Source organism: Centruroides vittatus, unplaced genomic scaffold (genome assembly GCF_030686945.1).
Source record: "Centruroides vittatus isolate TY-2023 unplaced genomic scaffold, ASM3068694v2 contig_359, whole genome shotgun sequence".
Lineage (NCBI taxonomy): Eukaryota > Metazoa > Arthropoda > Arachnida > Scorpiones > Buthidae > Centruroides > Centruroides vittatus.
In genome coordinates, this window is record NW_027122182.1 from 1,124,743 (window position 1) to 1,150,833 (window position 26,091).

Consider the following 26,091-nt stretch of genomic DNA (forward strand, 5'->3'; position numbering starts at 1 on the left):
GGTTATGCGTAATGCCGTCACACATACCCATTCCCAAATTACGTAACGCATATCTTCAATCAACCCCTTAATTGTACTGTATTAAAAAGTAATAAACAACATGAGTATGTACTGTACAGTACAGTACGTTGTCGCTATTTGGGGATAAAATCCCTACATATTTAACAAAACCTCGTTGTAACGCGTCGCCCACCAGTGTCCGAGTGCGTAAAACCGCTTAACACTAGATTTTCTTCACTTAAATATCCCTAAATAGGTGCCAGTTTCCCCATAAAACGCCCGCCTCCCTCTCGTTAGATCGCCCACGTGTCGTGTTACCTCGTACGAATAAACCAACCTTGTAACGCATCGTAACGATCACCCGCATCTGCGTTACGTAGTTTAAGGGCATCCCTCTAATATATTTTATGACTAAAAACAATAAAATTGGCAATTACAACAACTTTATTTTGTATAAAAACAGGATAAACTTGATCTGTTGGGTAGAGAGCGAGATCAATTTTTGATTATTACAATGTAAATGTTTAAATTAGAACAAATAGTAGTGATCTAACAAAAAATCCAAAGACAAAACTTCTGATACGTTTACAAACTGAATAAAGAAAATATTTTACTTCTGCATAAACAAACAAGACTCAAGTACAGTACTTTGTAAGACACGGCTCTAAATCCCTTCAATTTTCATTATTTGAACTTCTTTTCCTCCATACAAAATCAATCTTTTTGAATGTTTCCTCCTAAATTTTCAAGCTTGAACTTTAACTTTTATCATCAGAGATTTGAGTAAACATTTTGAAGTGATATAACGTATTGAGCTAGCCAATTAGGATCTTAAAAATTGCTGTTACTTAACTGGTAAATTAATCATTTTGCATTCAAAAACATGATTAAAGAACATCACATTGAATAGATAAATGCATTAAAATATTAAGTGACCTTATCCATTGTTTATGAATCAAAAAGCACTATCATCCACGTTTAAATGCATTATGAAAGTTCATAAACCTTTTTCTGTTCTTAGATTTAGATTATATAAATTTAAGACGATAAAAACATGAATTAATTCATAAATCTATGGCAACAATTCAATTTAACGAATAGGAAAAAGGGGGGGTTTATAAAGTAGAATTAAATTTAATCCCATTTTATTAAAGGTCAAACTCCTAAAAACAAAATTTTATTTTATAATTAATATTACTGTACACGGTTAAACACACAGAGAACAGAATAAACCAGAATTTTTATAGAGTAATATTTTTATTTTTATGACAATATTATTACAGTAAATTAAATTTCTATATATTTAAGCTTGTTTATTAATATAATTTTACGGAAATTTTTTGTAAAAATAGTTTTAAAAATGACAATATTACAATAATATTTTGTTATGATGAAAAATAATAATTCAACATATTCAAAAAAGATATTCACAATTGTGGTCCATTATACAATTTTACTAATTACTACACATTCAGTAAATATTCAGCATATATTTTTAAAAACTAAATATACAAGACTGGTTTCAGGTTAACATGTTAATACAAGTAGTATACATCCTTATTTTTTTCCGTTAGATCTTGATATAATTAAAGTGTGTAAGCATTTATGCCAACGTAAGCGATGCTATTATTTTGATATCCGATATATTTTATTAAATTAAAAACCGAAACAAAACAACGTTTAATTCCTAATGCCATTGATGTACGGTCTTCCAAACGAATGCTATCCGTTTTAAATTACTGTAGTTATGCTGTCATCACCTCAGTAGTATGCAACGTACGCCAATCAATAGAGTAACTGTCCGAGTTTCGCCGTTCATCTGCGCTCGAACGCCTTGTCTATTACCTCTAGGAGGCGCCATAAAGAAAAATGGCGACTCTGCGATACAGAAGGCTTTTGGTATTTTGCAGTTTGCAAAGTCAACACGAATAAACCAGGGAGATGTGACGAGTGCAATCAGAATTTGGGTATCGGTTGGACGTGTGCCATGTGACGTGTTTTGCACACACTGAAAAAAATAATGGGCAAGCGTGACACTCGGGCAGTTTTCCAATGTTTTAGCGTACATTACAACGCACTAGGATAATAATTAATGTGATTACAATAACTTAAAATGGTAGCACTCTTTTTGGAAACCCCCGTACATTAAATATATATATATATTATTTAATGTGAAATTGGAATTTTTAAAACAATTTTAAGCCATCATCATCACATAAACCTCATCAAAAGACGGACGTAAGCCGTCCAAACGAGATCTAGAACGACTTGAGCTTGAAACAATTGTTCACGGTGATGGTGATGATGATGTTGACTAAATTAGCATATAAAATATGTAAAACATGCAATTATTACCTTAATTAAAATTAACAATTTCTCTTCTTAATTCGTAATAAAGTACATCAAAGTCTTGCTTAATTATAAACAATACAATAAAAGGAAAAACTTTACAGAGCATTATTCACATTATAAAAATCTAACTAAAAAATTACACACAAAACAATATATATATTTTTTTTCCTCCTCATAAATTAAAAAATACAACCACTTAAGATGGCAGTGACAAGCTATATTTTAAATCTAAAAAACGTGCTTTATTATAATACTTAATAGATGGATACGTTTTTTTTTGTTTGTTTAGTTTTAAAACTTAGTAATCGTCAAAATCGGGGTCGTAAGGCTCAGATTTGATGTTGTTTTGGAAATGGGCTTTATTGACCATCGAAGATAATGCAAAATTGATTGGAAAATACGTTTTGTTATCGGGCGAGAAGTAGGGGCTTGCATTATAATTATTTGGAAAATTTGCACTCGAGCAATGTATAGAATCGTCGAGCGAATTGGAAATTGTCGTTGCCGTCGCTTTTGCCTTGTTCGGCGCCTGCTGCCAATTGTTGACGGCAGAATGCAATAGACTATTCCACGATTCTTTGTGGGATGCTTCGGAAGATGTTTTCTGCGAAGTTTTCTGCTTCTTCCTTCCGCTTTCTTTCGGATTTGCGGAATTACTACTTTTCTTCTTCTTTTCTTGCTTGTTTCCCAGATGAAAGACAGAATTTTCAGACAGAAAGTCTGGATTAGCAGACATGTCGATTTCGGCTTCGAATTCGAATGGTTCTTTTTTAACGTCTACCTTCAGTTTCAGGTCGGGAAACGAAACCTCTGTAAAGTCTAAATGAGGTAACAAACCACAAAGATGATCACGTAATTTTTTTAAAGCTACATAAAACGGGACCTTGTCTACAGCTCTGGGTAACTGGGCACATCTTGCACTCGACGATGGCATAACAAATATTGTCTACAAAAATAAAACGTTTTTATTAATTTTACATAAAATTTAACTTAATTTTAAAGTTTTTTTTTACCATTTATGGCTTACACCAATAATTATTTCTGATATTTTCATATAATAATAATTGTAAGTATCTGATTTTTCCATCGAACCCAATTAATTCTCTTGAGTTCCATCGATCCCTTTCAGAATTCCATTGATCCCCAGGGGGTTTAAATCGACCCATTTGGAATCCGTGTTATACAGGGTGTACCACATAAAACCACCTCAAACTAAGCATAGGCTATGCAAATTTCCATGTTTTGTGAATAAAACTAAGTCTTCAAAGTGTTTCTTTGTCTAGTTTTTATTTTCTTTCATTCGCCCCTTTATTTTCCAATGTAAAAATTACAACAATTCACTCAATCAGTGAGTGGAGACAGTTTTACATGGGTTACATTAGAAAAGTGTCAACTATAAAATTTATTTTCTATTAATTAACAAATGTTTCATGGTTAGGTCTACTTTTATCACTTAATGACAAACCTTTATGAGGTTAACAGACTCTACAGTACATCTTTTTCCCCTCTCCCAAGAAAAAGTACAGCTATAAAAATGAGAAATTTCAATATATAGAATAATTCATGCAAAAACAGTCAATAGAATAGAAATGCATTTTTATTCATAGATCTTTCAGTAACGTTTCCAGGAAGATGATAGGATAAAATTGGGAACAGATATCAATAGGAGAAATCTTTTCTAATGATCACATTACAGATTTATTTTCCTTTATGTGAGAGGTATGATTCAAAATATATTCTCATTCTCATCTTAAAATGATTTAAGTCTTTCGTAATACAAAAATATTCTTACATGATTAATTATAATGCAAAAAATATATACACACAGTAAAACCTGTCTAATATGGACGAAAAATAATTCTTTTGGAATGGAGCAATTTTCTTCATTAAAAAAACCCCCCATCCAAAATGGAAACCTGCCAAATCAGATAAAGTATTTGATACTGTGTAATTCCAGTTTACACAGGTTTTACTGTATATAAAATATTTTACTACTGCTAAAATCAAATACCAGAGAATATTGGTTATTCTCAAGAAACAAGTTTTAATTATTTTATTCCGAAAGAAATGTGATTATACGGTAACAATTGCACTTAACGAATCCTTGCATAGAAACAAACCTTATATTACTACCAATAGATATTTATGTTTTAACTGTTACTGTTACCCAGACATTAATTTATCTTCAACATCATACTGCCAAATATTGTTTAATAACTACTGTATAGATCTTCAAGTGAAAAGAGAAAGAAGTCTTTTGGTATCAAATTTGCTTGAGCAAACAGTTGCAATAATTATACATTATTACAGGGTCATTGGATAGCTTAAACATAAAAAGAAACAAAAATCTCAAACTGGAAACTGTTCAAAATATCAAAAAGATTAAATATTGTTGCTGGAAAGCAAACGGTTATGGTTAGACAAAGGTTTTCGGACTGATTTACAGTCAAACTTCAGGTTTAGATTCAACTTTATGTATAGTACATTTGCATTCTATCTGAAACATTTTTATGTTTGAGGTATTTTTATTTTTAATGTAAACAGAACTGTTAACATTTGTAAAATTGTAACCAAATTTGAATTTTTATACACGTTCCAAAATTTTAAAATTTGAAAACTGGTGTGCAGTACATGTCATATGACTTTCCAATGTTTCAAAATATAATGCAAGGTACTACATTAAGTTGAATCTAGAGGCTGAAGTTATACTATAAATCAAACCAAAAACCTTTGTTTAACCATTAGATATTGTTGCTGGAAAGCAAAAGGGCTGACACAGTTTATATATATATTAATGTCAGTGATATTTGCATTGTATATGTGTATATACTGTAGCTACATATCCTGTTTTCATATATATATGTTACACGAGTGCATGCATTTTTCTTCCTGTTACAGTAATATTTTGTTTTCTGTACTGGTTTCAAATTTATTGTTGCATGTGTACACTTCAGTTAGTGCTGTGGGAGATCTGTCATCTGCTTGATGTAGAACTGTTTACTTCATGCAGTTTCCTTCTTATCCCTCTGCTCTCTTTCCTTTTAATCTCATTTCTCATTGAAAGAAACAGTAAGGAACACTTACTTTATATAACATGTTTCCACAAATAGATAATGTGTAAAGTTAAACTGCAAGAAAATGTCTTTAAAACGCACACTAATCACTTTCACTTGGATAGTATGCTTAAGAAATTTACAGTTATTCTGTAACTTTACAAAATTATTTTATTATTAATAGTAATTTCATATTAATATATTGATATGAAATTATGAAAATAATTCCTTAAATTTATGAAAATTATTTGAGATAGCTTTTATATTTTTAAAATCTTTCCAATTAACAAAAGACACTTATCAAACAAAATAAAATAAATCAATAAAGATTAATTAATTAATTAATGTAAATAAATTTAAAATTCACAAGTATTGAAACAATACATTTAGTTGACCAGAATGTTTTGAACATATAACAGGGAACCAAAGAATTTTAAAATGTGTAATATAATGATGAATAATTAAATTCAATCGTTAATTTCATCAAAAATTAAATTAAAGCATTACATCTAAAAAAATCATGACGTTAATAATTAGTGTTGCAAGTTAAATTTGCAATAGAATATTAACTTAAATCTAGTTTTTATAACTAGAATAATATTTTCAAAGAAAATAATTCATAATATATAGAAGAAATTTTCATTTAATATGTCACTGTTGTTATTTTATTGATTTCCAATTTGTAAGGTTATCATTGGTAGTGACTACTCAAAATTCATATACTGCATATAAATATAAGTAGATAAATAAATATTTATGCAAATTATAAATTTTTAAATACAAAACTTTTTACTTCTTTTAATTAACCCAGAAAAATAAATAAATAAAAAACATTAACTATTTTAAATTTATCAAATCCTTGAAATAAAAATCACCACCACCAAACATTTCATAGAAATGCAGGAAAAAAACTTAAAAATGTCCAGAGCTAGAATTATTAGTATATTTCTAAAATTAAAATTATAGTTTTGCATGTAATCCATTGGAAGCCTTTGGTCCAATCGAACTTTCAACCCATTGCCAGAAAAAATTGTTTATCACTGTGATAGAATAACCATTGTAATTGTTATTGCATAAGTGGAGGTTTTTAAGCTAAATATATTTTGACCTGAAAGATCCATTGTGCATCCCACCACATATTACTTTGAAAGTCTGATCTCTAAAGAAAGACTGAGGGACATCACTGGTGCTCAAAAACAAAGAAAACAGATGAGTAAGTTTGTCTGAGCAAAGATCTACACAATCACACAGAAGAGACGCAGAGGAATCGCCTCAGCAGATTCACAGTAGTAGTAAGAAGCTGTGGAGGAAAGTTTTAGATGGCACAAATATGTATGAAATAAGCAAAACCAGTTACAACACTGACTGAAAAGTGAAAATGATTTTTGTTAAATATCCAGATATCCCTGCCCAAAGAGCAGGCTGAACAAAAATGTTTTGCTTGACTCTAAACCAGGAGTTAAACTCCACTGTTTAGAATGATTGAAAATAGTTCAATCTTTGACAGCTCTAGAAAAAACACTATCCTAATTCAAGCCATACAGAGGGATAAGATTATCTTGGAATAGTCAGTAGATCAGCACTTATATCACTCACAATGAGTAACCATAATATACCCATTTATTTTTGTTGTAAATTATAATTTAAATCAAGCTGTACCATGTAAATGTTATACTAAATTTACATAATAAACTGAATTCTATATGTATACTGATCAGTTTCTTATCCTCTTTTTCATTAATTAGTTCTCATATACTCCAGTTGTTTTAATGGTTAATTGGAATATAACTGTATATGAGAACTAACCAAACCGAATTCTTTATTAATCTGATAATTATTAAAATTTTTATTACCATATTTTCCGACGTATAAGACGACTTTTTAACCCAGGAAAATCTTCTCAAGTCAGGGGTCATCTTATATGCCGGAAAATACAGTATCTTAAAATTGAGAAATTATTAAAAACGATTGTTAGGAATACATCATCAATTTAACAAGTGAAACATTAAAGTATATTGTATGAAGTGAACAACTTTTTCAATTAACTTTTACTGTTTTTGTGATTTAGATAAATATGAATAGTAGTATAAGGAATTTCATATAATATAACTATATAAGAAAAATCCAGATAAGATAAAAATTGTTAAACATAGTTTGCTATAAAATTTTAATAAGAACAATAATATGATTTTGGTTAGGACTAATAAGTTTTATTTCCAAATCTAAGTATACTAGTCAATGTTAACAAAGTAAAAAATATTATAGCAACGATATATATAATAAATTAATTTAAAATGGTGACACGTCACCAGCAATGACTTCTATATTTTTCACTGAAACAATAGTTACAAAACCTTGGCTGTACAGACAGTTTTGATATTTGAAATTTTGTATTGATTATATTTATATAATAGTCAATGACATCATTTATTATGTCTCTCTATGCTCTATCAGACCTTCAAATATGAATAGTTTTATTGAGTGTTAATATTAATAACAACATATTGTAAAATTATAGTTCATATGATTTTAACAAAAATAAACAGTAAATCATTTATTAAATAATAAATATAGAATAGTCTAAATAAAATTCCCGTGCCTCATACTTTTTAATTTTATATATTATATTTCAGTCAAATCATATATTAATATGGAGTTCTCGTATACAGGGTCTTCTAAAAAAAAAATGCCACTATTTTAAATTATTGTAATTATATTAATTATCTGAATGTTATAATGCACATTAAAACATTGAAAAATTGTTAAAGTTTCAGATTTGCCCATTCATTTTCTCAACACATGCACCTTATGTTACAAAGCACACAGATGACTGATACTCAAATTTTTCCTATGCTCGCTACAGCATATCCATTGTCACTCCTCCCACAGCAGCCATAATTCTACAGCTCCTGTAGAATACAAATCACCTTCTCTGGTGCAGAGTGCCATTTTATAGCACTTAGGAGGAGTCCAGAGGTAGACAAGATGTTTGAATGCAGATGGGAAACGAAACTCAGACAGTTACTCTATTGATTGGTGTACATCACATACCTCTCAGATAATAATTAACATAATTACAATTTAAAATGGTAGCATTCATTTTGGAAGATTTTGTAAGATTTTAAAACATTGTGGAAAAATATGAATGACTCACTGATTTAGAAATGCAAACTACAATAAACACGCACGGCAATTAAGTAATAATTGACGTGTTATTTTGTTTCTTAATACTATTTCCCACACTTACAAAAGCAACCAAAATATTTAAATGAAATATTAATATTCACAAATGAAAATTTTTGCTCCTCATTATATGTTTTTTAATATGTAAATGGTTTTAAAACATTGCTGAATTTATAAAGTATTTAATTTCAAATTCCAAGTTTGTGAAATCAACATTATATTTATGCCACAACTGTTAAGAAGTATTTAGAATTTTTTAAAATATATCATAATCGATAGAGATTATTTTATTTCTTACTTAAAAACAAATTTTAATTTAAACTTACAACTTTTGTTCCTAGAACGGGTTCTGGCTGCCTTCCAAAATCAAAAGTCTTTCTACCAGAGAACACTTCGTAGATCACTGATATAATTAAATAATTTATTATTATTTAAAAATTGATTAATTAATTTAAAAAAATAAAATCTCTCTTACATTTTCCATTAAAAACTGCAATTTTTGGTTGGAATTTTTGTAATTTCTTCAGTAATACTTCTGCACCTTCTTTAATTTCTTTTCTAATGAAAAAGAAGTTTTTATTGAGAGACAGATAAATATATACACTATATTTTCTAAATGTATTTATTAAAAAATAAGAAAATAGTAATTTTTCATTTATAAATTAAAATTATATTTAATTTAAAGTTAAAATTCACTCAACATTAAAAGTGAACAAATTATAATTATGAAATATTGAGTAAGTTACTGTTTAACAAAAATATATATCTTTATAAAATCAAAATATAATAGAATCTGTTTATTGTAACCACTTTGAGATTTGCCTGTATTGATGATGATAACTCATTTAATGTTATCAGTTGTAAATTACATGTATAATTTAAGGAGGAGAAAAATCACAAAAAGTATATCATTGTATATGACGAGGAGAGAAGTGTTGAGACAATGTCTATGTGGACTTTTTTAGTGGTATTAGTGGTGTACAATTCTTATAAACCTACGTACTAATAAAAAAAGTTCTGCAAAATATCTTCTAAGCCATTTCTTCAATGTCAGAGGGGTCCCTGAACTATTGTACAAAAGGAACCAAAAGTACACTACTGTACTTTTGAAGAAAAGGGATACAGAGAGAAGGGTGGGGAGTTAGTTTTGACAACTGACTCAAAAACTGTACACACACACAATTAATTGACAGCCGTATGTAAAGGCTACTACAGTTAGCAGAAATCGTGGTTTTATTGACTGACATTAAAACATGTAAAAGCAATTAAAAATTTAATTTTGGATTGTTATTAATTAATAATAGTGTAATTAAAATAAAAAATACCGGCAATTTAAACTACTGTAATTAAAGCATATATTAATGTCAATAATCTAAATCATTATTTCAAGCATTGCTTAAAAACGTACAGTGTATTATCAGTAACATGTGGAACCATTAGCATGAAAAGACATTTTAAAAATGCCTACTTATCTGAAGATAATGATAAAATACCTAAAACTCTGATTACAGTAAGCAAAATTTCATAAACATTTTAATTGATGTTTTGAGACATTCTAATTCTGATAATATTAAAACTGCTGATAGCAGTATGTGTGATTACGATAAGCAGATTCTACTTTCTTTATTGCAACAGATGTATCTATTATTCCAGTACAGAAAACATTTAAAATCATCTGGCAAATTATTCTTCAATAAAATACATGTAGATAACATGCTGTATAGAAAAATTTGTAGTTTGTACATTTCAAAATTATGAATTAAATTGCCAATTGTAATCTCACAGCAAAAAGTTGCAATACTTGTTAGTGTAATAATATGAGTAATGTTGTAAAAACCAATTTCATATTTATGATTAAAAAAACATTGAATCAGCTGTTACAAAAAAGTTATCAAAAATTACTGTCCAAAAATTCATTTCCTCCAATAAAATTTCTTTTAACAAAATTTCCAGTCCATATATCACATGTAAAAATTAACAGGTTTTTTTTTTTTTTGACTTATTCCAAACAGTGTCTTCTTTTAATTATTCTTTACTTCACAACTGGGTACATAGGTAATGAGTATCAGTGTATAAGATATTTCTGAATAAAGAGTGATGTTAAAGATGCCCAGTGTCTACCTATGCACCCAGTTGTGAAGTAAAGAATAAGGTTATTTTTTTCAAATCCAAGATTCACTGCTCTTAATTAAATACAATTAAAGTGTATCTTCCAAAAAATGTTTGTTTATTTTGATTTAGATTGTGCACTTGTTTACTACAGTCTCAGTCTCTATAGTGAGTACATAAGCAATAATACATATAGAAAATTTTTCTGTAAAATTAAACTTCTCATATGTACTTAATTTTAATTACACATACCTATCTACATAAGTGTGAGAATCCACACTCACTATGTAACTTATTAACAACATAACTAAATCACAGAATAACATCTTGACAATAAAACTTTGTCAAATAACTGTCAACTTTCAAACCTGGGAGTAAATTGTCCGCTAAGTTCTCAGCACTGAAAGCGACATTTTCTCATAACCTTCTGACCTACTGTCTCATTTTCATCAGTTCAATATAGCAAGTACTGAGAGTTTAGTTAATCGTCATCCGTTCATCCAACTGTTTAGTACTGTGTCTTATCTAGTTCCAATGGTTCTTATGGATACTTCCTTGTCTACTGTTAGATCTTCTGAAGATGAACTATCTCCTGTGACTAAGAAATCTTGCTACCATGATCAAGAATGAGTCAATCATCAATGAGCATCAGACCACTTTTGAACACTATCAACCCCAGTTATCTATCGCCATGCTAACCTCATGTAAAGTCTCACATTCCCTTACGTCTATAAATCCCTTAAATTTAACATCTTACTAAATCTAAATTGTAAATTGTATCATGTTTTCTTTGAAATTAAATTGTTATTAGTTGTTAACCTGGCATCCAAGTGATTCACTTCCGATATGCCATCTCTCAGATCTCCTCCACCCCAAATCTGATCTGTCCCACATGTGGCCACTTGCATGACCTACTTTTAAACAAATCTCGTCATTGAAGCTTCCATGTCAAACAAGACATGATGGGGTCAGTCTCGATGAGGCATCGAAGAGGTGCCGATCAATTTGCCAATTTATTTGTCAATTTTTTAACATATAAAGTAAGTTTTCTGAATGCCAAATAGATTTTTGGTTTTAATGATACCCACTCACCCAAACTGGTCTGTTAAATCAAGGTTTTACTGTTTTTAATTAGTGACAAAAAAAGTACAGTAGAATCTGCTTATTACAATCATTTTAGGGTAAATAAATTGCGACTACAATTAATGGAAATTCTGGTTAAATGATTTAAATTTTGTGTAAGAGTTATCACTATTAAGATAAGCACAAGTAACTAGAACATAAATTAAGGTGTTTATACAGAATGCAAACTTGATTTATTTAGAGATCGGGTGTACTATAGATTACTCCCTATGGAATTTCAGGACTTTGATTATATATTTGAACTCGGGACCGAGACAAGTTCAACGATACCCTATTTTTGGACCGGAGACGAAAAATAAAAAAGTTATCACACTTTTTAAGTTACCATACTTTTTTAATGCTCTCATGCAGACGGCACCGTAGTTGCTAGTATTGCCATCTTGCGGTAAAGTCTGCAAACCATGACGTCGGACTACTGTCATTTCTCGGAGCGTTAAACACGCGATACGAGAGCGGAGAGAGCGACGCGACTTCCGATCATTGCGCGATCGCCATTTCGGTTAATGTTACTTATGGCAGCAAACATGGCGGCCCGACTGACCTCTCGTATGGGCGCCACCACACGCCGCCATGTGATAAACTAGTGATCGATTCACGGTAGTTCTTGAACAAAGTAAAAAAAGGGGAAAACGTCTACTAAAGGCAATTTTAACGGCAAGCGACGGGACTCTTGATCGCGATAGCGAGGCCGACTTAGCGGAGAGCGACATGACTCCCTATCATCGTGCGATCGCCGGAAAAAAGTATGATAACTTTTTTATTTTTCGTCTCCGGTCTAAAAGTAGAGTATCGTTGAACTCGTCTCAATCCCGAGTTCAGATATATACCCAAACACACGAAATTCCATAGGGAGTAATCTATAGTATACCCTAGAGATCTAATGCTGTGATTCATGTCACTAATCCACTCGAAGAAGGTTAACTCAACTGAAGAAAGGGTGTTAAAATATTGATCTGGATTATCAATTTTCATTCCGTTCAAATGATAAAAAGTACACAGGTTTGAAGGCTTCATTAGGGTTAACTATCCTCATGTAAATTCAGTATTATATAATCATACTAACATTACTGTACAATAAATAACTAATACAATGGTGCAGGTTAACTTTCTTTTTGATATTAAAGACACTGAGGTGTTATAAATTAAACAGCAACATTTATCTTGGTATTTATGGTATAACAAGAAAGTATTTTTTTTAATTGTTAAGATGGCTAAAAACGTTTACATATCTATTAAAAGATTTATGCCGAAGTTTTGGTTTTAAGTGTGTTTATTCAAAAAATTTCTAAAAAGAACATCTTGACCTAGTTATGATCACCCATTCAAAGGGCAAGTTCCACTTTTTTTCCTTCTTTTATTTAGCTTCTGTTCATGCTGTTTTCACTGTGCTGCAATCATAAATAAAGTCAACATATTAGCTCAGAACACAGTGCTGACAGCAACAGTTTAAAAATTTCTCTGTGGAAAATTTCTTTGATATCAATTTCGTATGATTTTTGCATCTTAACAGACTATGTTACCCAGGACTGACCAAAAATAATGCTAAAACTGATTTGCTGGCCAGGCCAGATTTAATCCAATTACACTATCTTAGTTGTGAAATTTGCAAACATTTAAACTTTTATTTCTTATAATAGTACAACTCTGAGAAAAAAAACTATGATAGTTTCAATTAAAAAACAATTTCATTTTGAACAAAGTTTAACTGATTGGAAAATATTTTCAGATTCACTTCAATTAATATTCAAGATTACTTCACAGTAATTTGAACGTAACACTGTGTAAAATAAACTTTCCTAATTTAGTTTTGTCATTCACAACAACAAAATTTAAGAAGATTTTTTCTAATTTTTGATAATTAAATTTACACAATTATGTATCTCTGCATTTTATGTAGAAATATCCAACCTTGTTTTTATAATATAATTAGCTTTAATGGTCAGTGATTACATAAAAAAAAAAAAAAATGAAGTAGTTAAATTCTTTACCATGTCAAGTTATTTTACTTATTAAAAATAATTCTTAAATAAATTCTTCATAATATTTTTGAAAAACAACAGCCGTTTTGTTGTTAAAAAATGAAAATTAGTAAAAAAATTTTGTAATCAAAAATACAAAAAAAGCTGATAGATATAACAGCAGGTATTATTTATTTCTATAAGGAATCATCCATAAATTATGTAATGTTATTTTTATACTTTTCAATTTTCATCCCACTCTTGTAACATTCTTTAACACCAATCACACATACCCACCCAAAATTACATAACACCTATGCATGCGTATTATATAGCATTTTTACACCTTACTCATGGAATTAAATGGGTGTATACACACACAATGCAGTTTTCAAATAATAAGAGAAGCAGAATCATTTGCAATTTGTAAGAAAATTTTGTATTAAATAACTATGATCTATAACAAATTCAGCCAATATACTGAAACAAGTATCTCTGTACTGTGTGCTTGGAAATATCATTCTGCACAAGATGCAAAGGAAATAAATTTATGCATACCCTGTACTTGCATATAACCACACTTCTAGAGTCTTCCTTTTATAGCATAAACATTGGCAACTTGTCTAGCATGTAAATTTGAGACCAACTCTAGGACTTGAACTAAATTTTGGCAATCCCAAAGCAATGCTGGAGCATGCAATACGCAGCTTAGCAGGATCTCGTTGAAAGACTACATTTCCAATTTGCCTCTGAATTGCCTCTACATTTTGAATAGAATGATTAAAGCCAAACGATTGCTGGAGTAAATTGATATTAGAGATAGGTGTTAGGTGCCATCTCTTATTAAATTTAATAATTATAATTAAATTAATATTTACTTAAATAATTTATAAAGTTCTGTAATATAATTATTAATAGTAGCAATAATATAGCCTGATTTAATCTGGCAATTGTTTAGCTTTAATAACTATTAAGATTAAAAATGTTTATATATGAATAGAATAATGTTTCCAAGTATATATCAAGACAATTATTACAATGTAAATACCAATTTTTGGTGTCGAGTATAGATCAAGTGAAGTATTTTACTTAGTAAAAAGTTTCTTTACAAACTGGAAATTATTCTGCTTCTCTCACCATTTATGACAGTTGTGTATGGGATATGTATACATTTAGTGCTAGAGATAAGGTATTTTAAAAAATACTAAATGACAAATTTTACTTATATTTGTTACTAAATTTCTATTACTTTTATTTCAACAGTTTGTTTAAAAAATAAAAAAAGCTATTGATTCCAAAAAGTCATGTATATATTTTACAGGGTAATTCTCTCAATAGGAAACCCAAACATTCTCAATAACTTTCTTATTGCTTTATGGTTCTTTACAGATCCATTTTCAATATTGCTTTAAGACAACCTGGTTTTGCAAGACACAATATAAGTGCATGTAAATTTTCATAGGAAAACATAAAACAGTTATCGAGGAATGTTTTGGCTTCCTAGTGAGAGAATCATCTTGAAATATTTCTTATTTTTATGCAGATGTTCATTATTGAAAATTTTACTTTGGCTATTTCAGGAGATAAAAAAGTGTTAAAATTTTTCCTATGTTATCAATTAACCAATTTTTAGTATTAACTTTTACTTCTTGTCATTTAGTAACAGAAATGAGAAACAAAAGATATAACAACATGTATTAAACTTAAACATAATATCAAGGTTATGTAATAACAAACACATTGAAAATAATAATATATGACTAAAATATATTATATTGTGTATTTAAGAGCTGTTGTTAAATAGTTAACTTTTATAAGAAAAAATAATTATTCATTTATGTTTGAATGAATTGTGGTAAATAAGTTAAATATTAAAAGATTTTTTGGAATTTCTGATTTCATTTTGATTAGTAGATAAACAAACAAATTATAGAAAATGAACAGCTGCGTTGAAACTATTTTATCAATTATTGCTTTGAAGCAAATTTAAAAATGATATTAAAGAAATATTGCACTAGTAACTATTCATTATCAAAAAATAAAAATGTAACACATTGTCAATTATACATATTTTTTATCATCATATTGGGAAAATTTATAAGTCAATAACCTTGTCAGATCACTACTTCCTCTAGTAGTACGAGCTACAATGTTTGTGAATCCAATTCCATAATTTAAAAGTTTATAATCGTCGAGTGCCGTCATTGGTTCAGGAATTAACCCAGCAAGAAACAAACATTTCCCTGAAAAAAAAATTAAATGAATTACAAATTTAAACAAATATTTATCTACACATACAATAGTAAATCAGTTTTAAGTATAAATCTCATTCTTTATGTAGTTTGTTTTAGCATTGAAATATCCTGATTTAATATTATATAATTAAATTAGATTTGAGTTGTCATGAAATAACTCAAGAAAATGTATTTGTTTTTAAGTTTAAATCTAATCAAGATTAACTGCAATATAATTGAAGAAATGATTATGAATAATCGTATGATGCAGTTCTTCCAAAACTTTTTACAACTGCAACCCAAACGTAAGAACAAACTGTCATAATCTACCTGGTTTTAATGATGCCAGAACATGTTATTCAATTTAACTATTTTAACTGTTTATTGAATATAATTTTATAATAAACATACCAAAACCCGATACATAGATACTCAATGAAAAGAGCTCCTTAAATAATCAGGCTATAAATCCGCTATTATTAATGATTAAGTACTAAATAATTTGGTACTAGAGGTAGACGTTGAGTGCCATGTCTTATTTAAATTAATAATTATAATTTATTAAATAATTTAAATGAGTCATTTTCAGGCTCAAGGAGTTTGACAACTGTATTTACTTCAAAATTTGATTCTCATTCTTACCACTGCCAGAAATCCAAATTCAAAGGGGTGCAAAGATTTATAAGGGAGGAGTATCTTCAATAGAAGGTATTGGATATATTTTTAAATAGACAACCAGAACTGTTTCAATCTTTTACATGATATTCATTTTAACATGGTATCATAGGTTATTTCAGTGAGCTCTTTGTTAACCTTTGGCAGTGTTCCAGTTGTTACATCAACCTAAATTGGATTTGCAACCCAAATTTTTTGCTGAGTTTTTTTTTTTTATCTCTTTACGAATTTAATCACCAAAATTTTCTTTCATTACTTTCAAGTATGCAGAGGTTGTAAGGCTTATGCTAATCAGCTGATTTCACTTCATTAATGGTGATTAAGGTTTCAAATGATTCAGAACAGTCATACTTGTGGTCTTCAATTTTCTTCATCTGCAACATGAATTCTTTGATGAAACTGGAAATTTTATCAACTGTAAATATATTGGATTCTTCCATTCCTTCTAAGCACATATTCAGTTTAATTTCATAAAGGCCTGCCAAATACATATGCTTCAGAACAAATTCCTCATCAAAGCAAACTTCTGCATAATTGTTTTCTAATCCAGAAACATCATTTTATCATGCAGTTTTACAAGTGTTGTCAACAAGAGACTGAAAGCAAATGTGTCTTGATGTTCAGAAGTGATTTATGGATACTCCATCTCTTCAGTTTTTCAAACAAGCATAAGATGAATTGATAATGTTCATTAGTTTCATGGAAGTGTTTAAAATTCTTTACAAAACATCTGATAACTTTCAGTAGCAACATTTTCTTGTTAATATTGCAGTGAGTCCATGTCACATTCAGATTAACTTTGCAGTCCATCTCTTTGGATTAGTTCCTCTTCTGCACACTGGGACATTTCATAAATTGTGTGTAAAAATGGAAAGCAGTATCATTTTGATTTCTTTAAAGCTCTTCTCATTTAATCTCACTACCAACTATCTTTTTTGCTGGAAGCAGTAAAGATCTATCAATTGAATATTGCTTATTATCTTGAATAATTAAAAAAACTAATTACATATGAACTGTACATAGCTTTTTCATTGCTCTTGGTAAAATGTTAAAGCTCTAATTTGATTGATTAGAACTCATTGAAAGTTGTTCTTCCTCAACTATTATTTTTTAGATTAACTACTTCATCCATTGCCATTCTGTTTGTCTTCAATTCCAGCATTTTGTGCCATCATTGTTTTCTTTAACAACCACTTAGCCTTGATTCAATACGAAAAGATTCACAACAAAGACATTTAACTGTTATGCATTTCCACAAAGATGACTAACATAAGTAATAAAAATAAATACTGTGAGTAACACTGACATTTCACTTCCATTAACTGTGACCAATCCACCACCAGCAACTAACACAGTTCATAAGTCACTTTGGTAGATTGCTTTAAAGTTCACGTATTCACTGTTATATCTGGACTGGACTCAAGAGAAGTGATCCTGCTAAAATATGGTAATGGAAACTTCTAGAAACAAGCATCCAGTGAGTGTGCTTTGGTTACTAAAGGGCAGCAGTAAACTGTAGTTTATAATTTTACACAAAATTTTTGCAATTCAAAAACTTTTGGTAGCAATGCCACAAGCTGATGTTTTTGAGTAAAAACATGAACCCATAGTTTGGGAAATACTGATATAATGGGATTAAAAGGTGGAAAACAATCTTGGAAGTTCAGCAAATACGGAATTCTTACATCACTAACAAAAGAGCTAAATCAATTTATAACTAATATTACATGATTTAATTGCCTTTTCATAGATATTTTTAAAAATCTTTCTTTCATTTAAAGCTATAAATATAAAAATTCAGAATAATGATGATACTTACAGAAATGATTTCCAGGACCAGCATAATGATGTCCTTTAAATGCAGCTATTAAACCAGGATTGATTCCAATCTGAAAAATATTTTAGTTTTTCTTCAAAAATAAGGAAATAAAATAATTTTACAAATAAATGAAACATTAATATACTGAAATTAATTTAAAGCTACTTTGAAAATATATGTCTATCATTGATAATTATTTAGAGATATAAATTCTAAAAGTATTTGTACAAATTATCAAAGACACAGCAAATATTTACAAATACCTAACATTAAAAAATTTAAATTAATTTTTATTAATTTCATTAAATTATCATCATCTTTAATCTCCAATTTTATAATAATTATGAATAAATAAGAATCCTCTGAATCTCCAGTTTAAATTAAAGAAATTAATCATCATTGTTATATAAGTTATATTGTGATATAAAACGTTTTAATATGGTTACTTAAAATATGATGAATAAACTTTATACTACTAATTAAATTACTTTTTAAAATAAACTTTAATTTACAAAATAAATATAAAAATTATGGATTCTTCTAACATTATTTTTCATGTTTCATCCACTGTCTTTATTGAAAGTAATATTTCCAACTGAACAACTCCAATTATTACATATTGAAAGTAGCAGCAATGAAATAATTAAAGGTTTGCTGTGTTTCTGGCTCAGATGATTTGTTTAAGAAAAAAAAAAAAAACAGTATTTTTATTGTTTATTGTATACTTATAATATATTTGAAGCATAGCATTAGCAAAGCTTCTACATGATTTGATTGTCTTTTCATAGATATGAGACTTACAGAATTGTGTTTGTTGTCAAAATCCATTTGATAGATTTTGATTAAACTTTGCCATTTTCAATTAATTGCAATGCAGAATTCAAAAATGCAATAAAAAATGGGAGTCCATGACTTTGTTTTCGAGATATAAGGTTGTTTCAAGAGTGCATGCAACAAAGCGATGTCATGAAATTGTGAGAAGCTGATATTAAGTTAATTAAATAATTTAATTACTTAAAGTAATATTCTAATCCAATACCCCCCTCAGGAAAAAGGGGCAAACAAAAGGTCACTGAGAAAGAGAAGACTGACCCGGACAAAATCCACACACATCCTATTTCCTGTGATTTCTTGATAGATAAAACAGTTTGAATATCAACAATTATTACTAAGGTCGCAAGACAAATCCTGACCTTAGTCACCTCCAGCTATTGATTCAGTTTGTTTGACAGCTGTTATCGATTTTATGAGGTAGAATGAGTAACAATACCAGATAGAAAGAGGTAATAAATTTGACGAAATGTTCAATTTCTGACAATTAGCATAAACTCTAGACACAGAACGGGTTACATCATCCAATGCATTAGTCAGCTCCCCGCGAAAACGGGTATAAAAAGGGGTAGGACACAGTCCTCCAGGTGCAGATATCACCAGAGGACAGGACCCGTCCCACCATAATCCACAACAGTCACCTCCAGCCCAAAGACAGAGCTCTACATGCCACCCCTACTGACTACTGATCCTGGAGCATTTTGCCAACAATCTAAGAGGTATATAATACATAGATTAGGTAACTCTCTCTCTCTCGGTTAAGTAGTTCTTTAGTTCTATAAGTTAGACTAATATTAACTCTCGATATGGAAATCTAATCCAGTCAGACTGACTGTAGAACCTGCAAAGAAGTATCAGCTCGACTGCATTAATCAATGACACGCCAAATAGAATTGTCGTGCCAATACCAGTATTTACCACTTTTCTTGTATCCAGTATGCCAATACCAGTATTTACCACTTTTTTTATTTGTTCTGTACTCTAGAAAAATTGTAATCTATGTGTTTATTAAATATGTTGTTTGTATTCAAAGCATGCCATCCTTGAGTACACTCGACACCCTATCCCGACCTTACCAACCCTCCTCAGTACACTAAATTACTTCCTATGGTCATCCTCTAATAGAGAAGCCGATAAGCAGGGTCAAGCTCACCGCTTAACCCCCTTGGCTCTCACACAACGTTTCATGGTCACTATCATGTCTTACATGGGTTTATAGTATCAAGTTTATTCTCAAAATTTAATAGATTGATTTTGATAAAACTGCCATTTTCCATTATGGAGACGAGGAATCCAGAAATGTAATGTGGGTCCATTTAAATATAAAAATTTCAGCAATGAATTACTTAACTTTCCCAGCAACATTTAAAAATTCCAGTAGCGCTTACAATATTTCATTAAAAAAAAAAAACTGTTTACATTTTTAATTATTATAAAATGGCAAAAAGCTTAATTTTGAGGATAGGGGTGGGTTTCATAAAAAATTATAAATGGTAATAACCAGTAAAATTGTCATTAAGTCTGACCCTACTTGAGATATGATACATGACCCTTTATCTCCCCATCCTGTCGACCTTAAACAACCACCACCAAATCTAATAGCACGAATCTTTCTAATACACAAATCTTCCTGCAAAATTTCAGAATTTTTCAAAAGCACAGGCATTATTAAGGTAAAAATTAGCACCTTTAATCATCCAGCACAAAATGTTTAGCAAAATAAAAACGTTTTCGATCGTTTTTAACGGTCATCCTCAGTTAAAACTCAAATTAACAAAAGAACACTAAAATGGAATATAAACAATTAAATACGAAAAAATAATAAATGCACATGCGCAACTACAAATAGATTGCGCATGATGCCTAATATACATATATTATATTAATAAATGAATATAATATATGTATATTAGGCATCATGCGCAATCTATTTGTAGTTGCGCATGTGCATTTATTATTTTTTCGTATTTAATTGTTTATATTCCATTTTAGTGTTCTTTTGTTAATTTGAGTTTTAACTGAGGATGACCGTTAAAAACGATCGAAAACGTTTTTATTTTGCTAAACATTTTGTGCTGGATGATTAAAGGTGCTAATTTTCATATTAATTATAATTTCCAGTATAATTAAAAGTTGGTTTCTACATTATTAAGGTTCAAACAAGGCAAAAAAAACCATGCCACACACACTAACATCCATATATACAGAAAAAACTCTGGATGTTTTTTGCATTTCTCAATATTTCAAGGTCCCCTAAGTTCAAAAATGTAAAAATCTTGGAGATTATTTTTTCCAATCATCATACTTTTCCTCTATTATCTATAACAGAGCCAGAAAAGTAAAAATAATGAGTCTACGATTTTGTTTTCAATATATAAAAAGGTATTACAGTGACAATGTCCATCTATGCTCCATTCCATCTAATGTCCACCTAAATTCCATTAGGTGCACTCATTGCATCAGAGAGATGCAATGAGTGCACCTAATGGAATTTAGGCCTAGAAGTCGAAAAAAAAAAATAGGTGTGAAAAATGAACAAAAACACCAGAACAAAGCAATCACCATTGGTTGTTTTGTTCTTGGATTGTCTCTCTGTACCTGGCCAGTGCAAGGATTCTCTCTCCTGTAGCCTGCAGGTACAAGGATAGCCTCTTTTGTGGAGGCAAGTGCAAAGTTTACCTGTCCACGTCCATCAGGTACTTTACAAGGATTGCCTCTTCTGTGCCTAACAGGTGCAGGGATCGCTTCTTTCTTTCTGGCTCAGTTTCAATTCTATTGAAATACAACAGAGTTGTGCGATGTCCTAGTATATTTTAAATAATATTTTTGATGTTTATAACACGTGCATAATAAGTAACAAAACATTAAAATAAGTTTTTTGGCACACAGCTAGAAACATTACTTCCGATGGGGGCAGTGAATGTGTTAATTATTAATTTAATTTGATATTTCAAACATATCAGAACAATGACTAAATTATGATTATGCATATACTTACTATTAAAATATCAAGACCAGGAATCAAATGATCAGGAAGAGTTCTCTTCATTACATCTTCTTCAGACATCCCATCAAATCTATCAATCTTCTTTTTAGGTTTAAACTTCTCTGTAATTTTCTCTTGTTTAACTTGCTTTATACCATCTTCCGTATTAATGAATTCATATCTAATCGATAAATATATGATATTAGAACAACCCAGAAAATTATCAAACATTTACATTCATTTATTGCCTTTCAACTAAAATTAAAATGTGATGTGTAAGTTGCTAGAGAACAAAAGTAAGTTTATGATTAAATGTTTTGAGTTAATTAATAATTAAGATTAATTTAACATAAAACTGATTATCAACCAAATGATCACCTTAAATCGGGCTGTAAATCCATTATTATTGATGATTAAATACTAAAATAATTTGATACTAGAAGTAGACATTAGACGCCATCTCTTATCTAAATTAATAACTATTTAATAAATTATTAAAATTATAATTTAGAATCATCTGGAAGAAAAGAACTGGCCTGGAGCAGGGATTGAACCCACAACTTCCACTTGCCACAGAGTGCACTTGCCAGTTGCGCCACCCAGACCCCAAGCAAGTATTCACTTCCAGATGTATTTAAATTTAGATGTAACCTTAAGCAGTTACTCACATTGGTGGCTGGGGACAACAACTCCTCCCATGGCCTAAGTACATCTCCCCAATGGCACTCAGCCATTGGGGCATAGGAGTCGTTCCCAGCCAGTAACGTGAGTAACTGCTTAAGGTTACACCTAAATTTAAATACATCTGGAAGTGAATGCTTGCTTGGGGTCTGGGTGGCGCAACTGGCAAGTGCACTCTGTGGCAAGTGGAAGTTGTGGGTTCAAGCCCTGCTCCAGGCCAGTTCTTTTCTTCCAGATGATTCTAAATTATAATTTTAATAATTTATTAAATAGTTATTAATTTAGATAAGAGATGGCGTCTAATGTCTACTTCTAGTACCAAATTATTTTAGTATTTAATCATCAATAATAGTGGATTTATAGCTTGATTATTTAAAATGATCGTTTGGTTGAGTATCCATGTATTGGACTTCAGGATGTTTATTATACTTAAAACCGATTATCTGATAAGACTAAATTTTAATACAAATCATTTCAGAAAACAATGGCTCAGTACTATTAAAGAAATATCCATCTAATACTTCAAAAAATTACAAGTGTACACTATTAAACAAGAGAGGTTCCATAAGATTATAATAGAGCTAAAAAACCTGTAGCCACTTGTACCTTTTCTACGTTTAGAAACAAATACTTATCATTGTGTTATATTAGTAGTAGACTGCACCATATAAGTTCCTCTAACTATGATATGATATTTGCTTAGCAAAGAAGTCATTCATTGACATTTCTCAGAATTTATCTTTGTCATTGTGCATAGCTGCTTACAGATTATATTGACACAGAAACTGAATTATACCTATCTGAATTAAATTTGTGTCTACAGCATTTAATTATTAAAAATAATAAACTTAAATATTGGGAATTGAAAAAATCTACTAAATACGACTTTATATAATGTGTAATGAATTAATGTTATTGTAATACATGGTATACAAAAATTAATTCATTATATAATCTGTCTTTCATATTTATTCTGTATTTGTTAATAAAAAGACAACAAATCGAATTTAGCAATTTAATTGTAACAATGGAGGACTTCATGCTGATCTCTGAATGAGCAAGAGACGAGAAAATTGACATCCAGGCGTTAAGTGTGTAGGAATATTGCTATAATTACTAGCGCTTTCCACGAAACTATTTTCGTCTTCGTCAGGTAGATAAAAACGGTTAAAATCCTTTTTCGAACCAAAAATTTTAAATGAAAAAACCGCTTTAGAACTTTGGAACAAAATGAACGATGGAACTGAGCGAGAAGAAATTTAAACGTGCGTGCGCGGTGACGTAGCACATGCGCTATAAACTACTGAGATGCGGAGCTAGAGGTGTTGTCTTAATCTGTTATATAAGTTGACCCACATAACAGGCAAATCAAGCGTGGGAGTGTTGCACGGATTTAGTGCAGCGGTAAGAAAGGCCTCCCAAATAAACACGATGCTCCTGTTATTACAATGCCTGAGCATCACCACCTGGTCCCATAGTGGGGTGTACAGGTGCTGTAACACCATTTCCTCACCTTCAAAAGTTCACTCACGAAAATTTATTCTACCATCAGCTTTACCTGGGAAAAAGAAAATGAAGGGGCTATTGTGTTTTTAGATCTAAACATCTCCAAATCCCAGGGAGCTTTATCGTACTCCGTGTTCCATAAATTCAGCTGCTTACCACCTTTAATCCCTGCTACAGCTTTCCAGCCGCAGCATTATGTTAATGCAGCTATCGCCCCATTAATTAGAAGGGCTTTTATGTTATCTTCCAATCAAACGGCTGTCGACATTGAACTTAATGCCATTTGCTCAGCAGTAAACGCGGCGGGATACACTAATGCCAAGTACAGGTATGTCCTAAACAAGGTCAAAAGATCGCTCTTTCCTCCCATGGCGTTACATGTTCCAAACGAATGCACGGTAGTCCTTCCCGCATTACCATTCTGTGGCCGAGTTACCATGCGTATTTGCCGTGTTTTTAGGTAACACGCGCTCTTTCTACCAGTCTCCCCACGGCCAAATCTTAGGAGGCTACTGTGCAATGACAGGGATGCTACCTCCGTACTAGAGAGGTCTGGAGTTTACTCTATCCCATTGGAAAATACTGCATCTGGTATTCACACCCACTACGTTGGTGCGACAACTAGAATGTTGGCTTGTCGTATTTCCGAACACCAACTTTCCATCAGGGCAGGCAAAGGAGATACTGAACTAGCAAGAATGGTGTTACAGCACCTATACACCCTGCTATGGGACCAGGTGGTGATGCTCAGGCATTGTAATAACAGGAGCATCGTGTTTATTTGGGAGGACTTTCTTACCGCTGCACTAAATCCGTGCAACACTCCCACGCTTGATTTGCCTGTTATGTGGGTCAACTTATATAACAGATTAAGACAACACCTCTAGCTCCGCATCTCAGTAGTTTATAGCGCATGTGCTACGTCACCACACGCACATGTTTAAATTTCTTCTCACTCAGTTCCATCGTTCATTTTGTTCCAAAGTTCTAAAGCGGTTTTTTCATTTAAAATTTTTGGTTCGAAAAAAGATTTTAACCGTTTTTATCTACCCGACGAAGACGAAAATAGTTTCGTCGAAAGCGCTAGTAATTATAGCGATATTCGTACACACTTAACGCCTGGATGTCAATTTTCTCGTCTCTTGCTTATTTAGCAATTTATTTTTCAATGTATGTTCTGCTTAAGTTAAAACATTTTTCTATATAGTGTCACCACCACTCTAAGCCCTTCTGATAGAAATCAGTGCTCTTTATTTCTAGCCACTGCATTACAATGTTTTACTTGGTCTATCGACTGCTAGCAGACGCCTTTAAATGTCTTCTTTTAAATTTGAAAATAAAAAAAAATGTCTGATGGAGCTAGACTTGAATACCTGATAACCGATAAAACAAGTCTCAACAAATTTAGGTTCATATCAATTAATTATAAATATAGCATTCTGTTTATGAATAATAACCACTTTCTGAAAACTTTTTGAATGCCCCTTGTATACTATATACAAATTCTTATTAAATATTACAGCAACATTAAATAAAGTATTTAGATCTGAATTAATAAATT

At 30.5% G+C, this 26,091-nt stretch overlaps 1 protein-coding gene across 1 annotated transcript in view; it reads right to left on the reverse strand.

The window, feature by feature from the left end:
* Positions 1-1,257: 1,257 nt before the first annotated feature.
* The window catches only part of Tdg (Thymine DNA glycosylase), a 46,102-nt gene continuing 21,268 nt past the window's right edge, over positions 1,258-26,091 (reverse strand). The window contains exons 4-9 of the mRNA XM_067269915.1: positions 22,356-22,524; positions 18,527-18,596; positions 15,909-16,041; positions 9,064-9,146; positions 8,915-8,991; positions 1,258-3,298 (exon numbers count right to left, since the gene is read on the reverse strand). Coding sequence (XP_067126016.1) covers positions 2,651-3,298; positions 8,915-8,991; positions 9,064-9,146; positions 15,909-16,041; positions 18,527-18,596; positions 22,356-22,524 — 1,180 coding nt within the window. The 3' untranslated portion in view covers positions 1,258-2,650. The remainder of the gene's footprint in view (positions 3,299-8,914; positions 8,992-9,063; positions 9,147-15,908; positions 16,042-18,526; positions 18,597-22,355; positions 22,525-26,091) is intronic.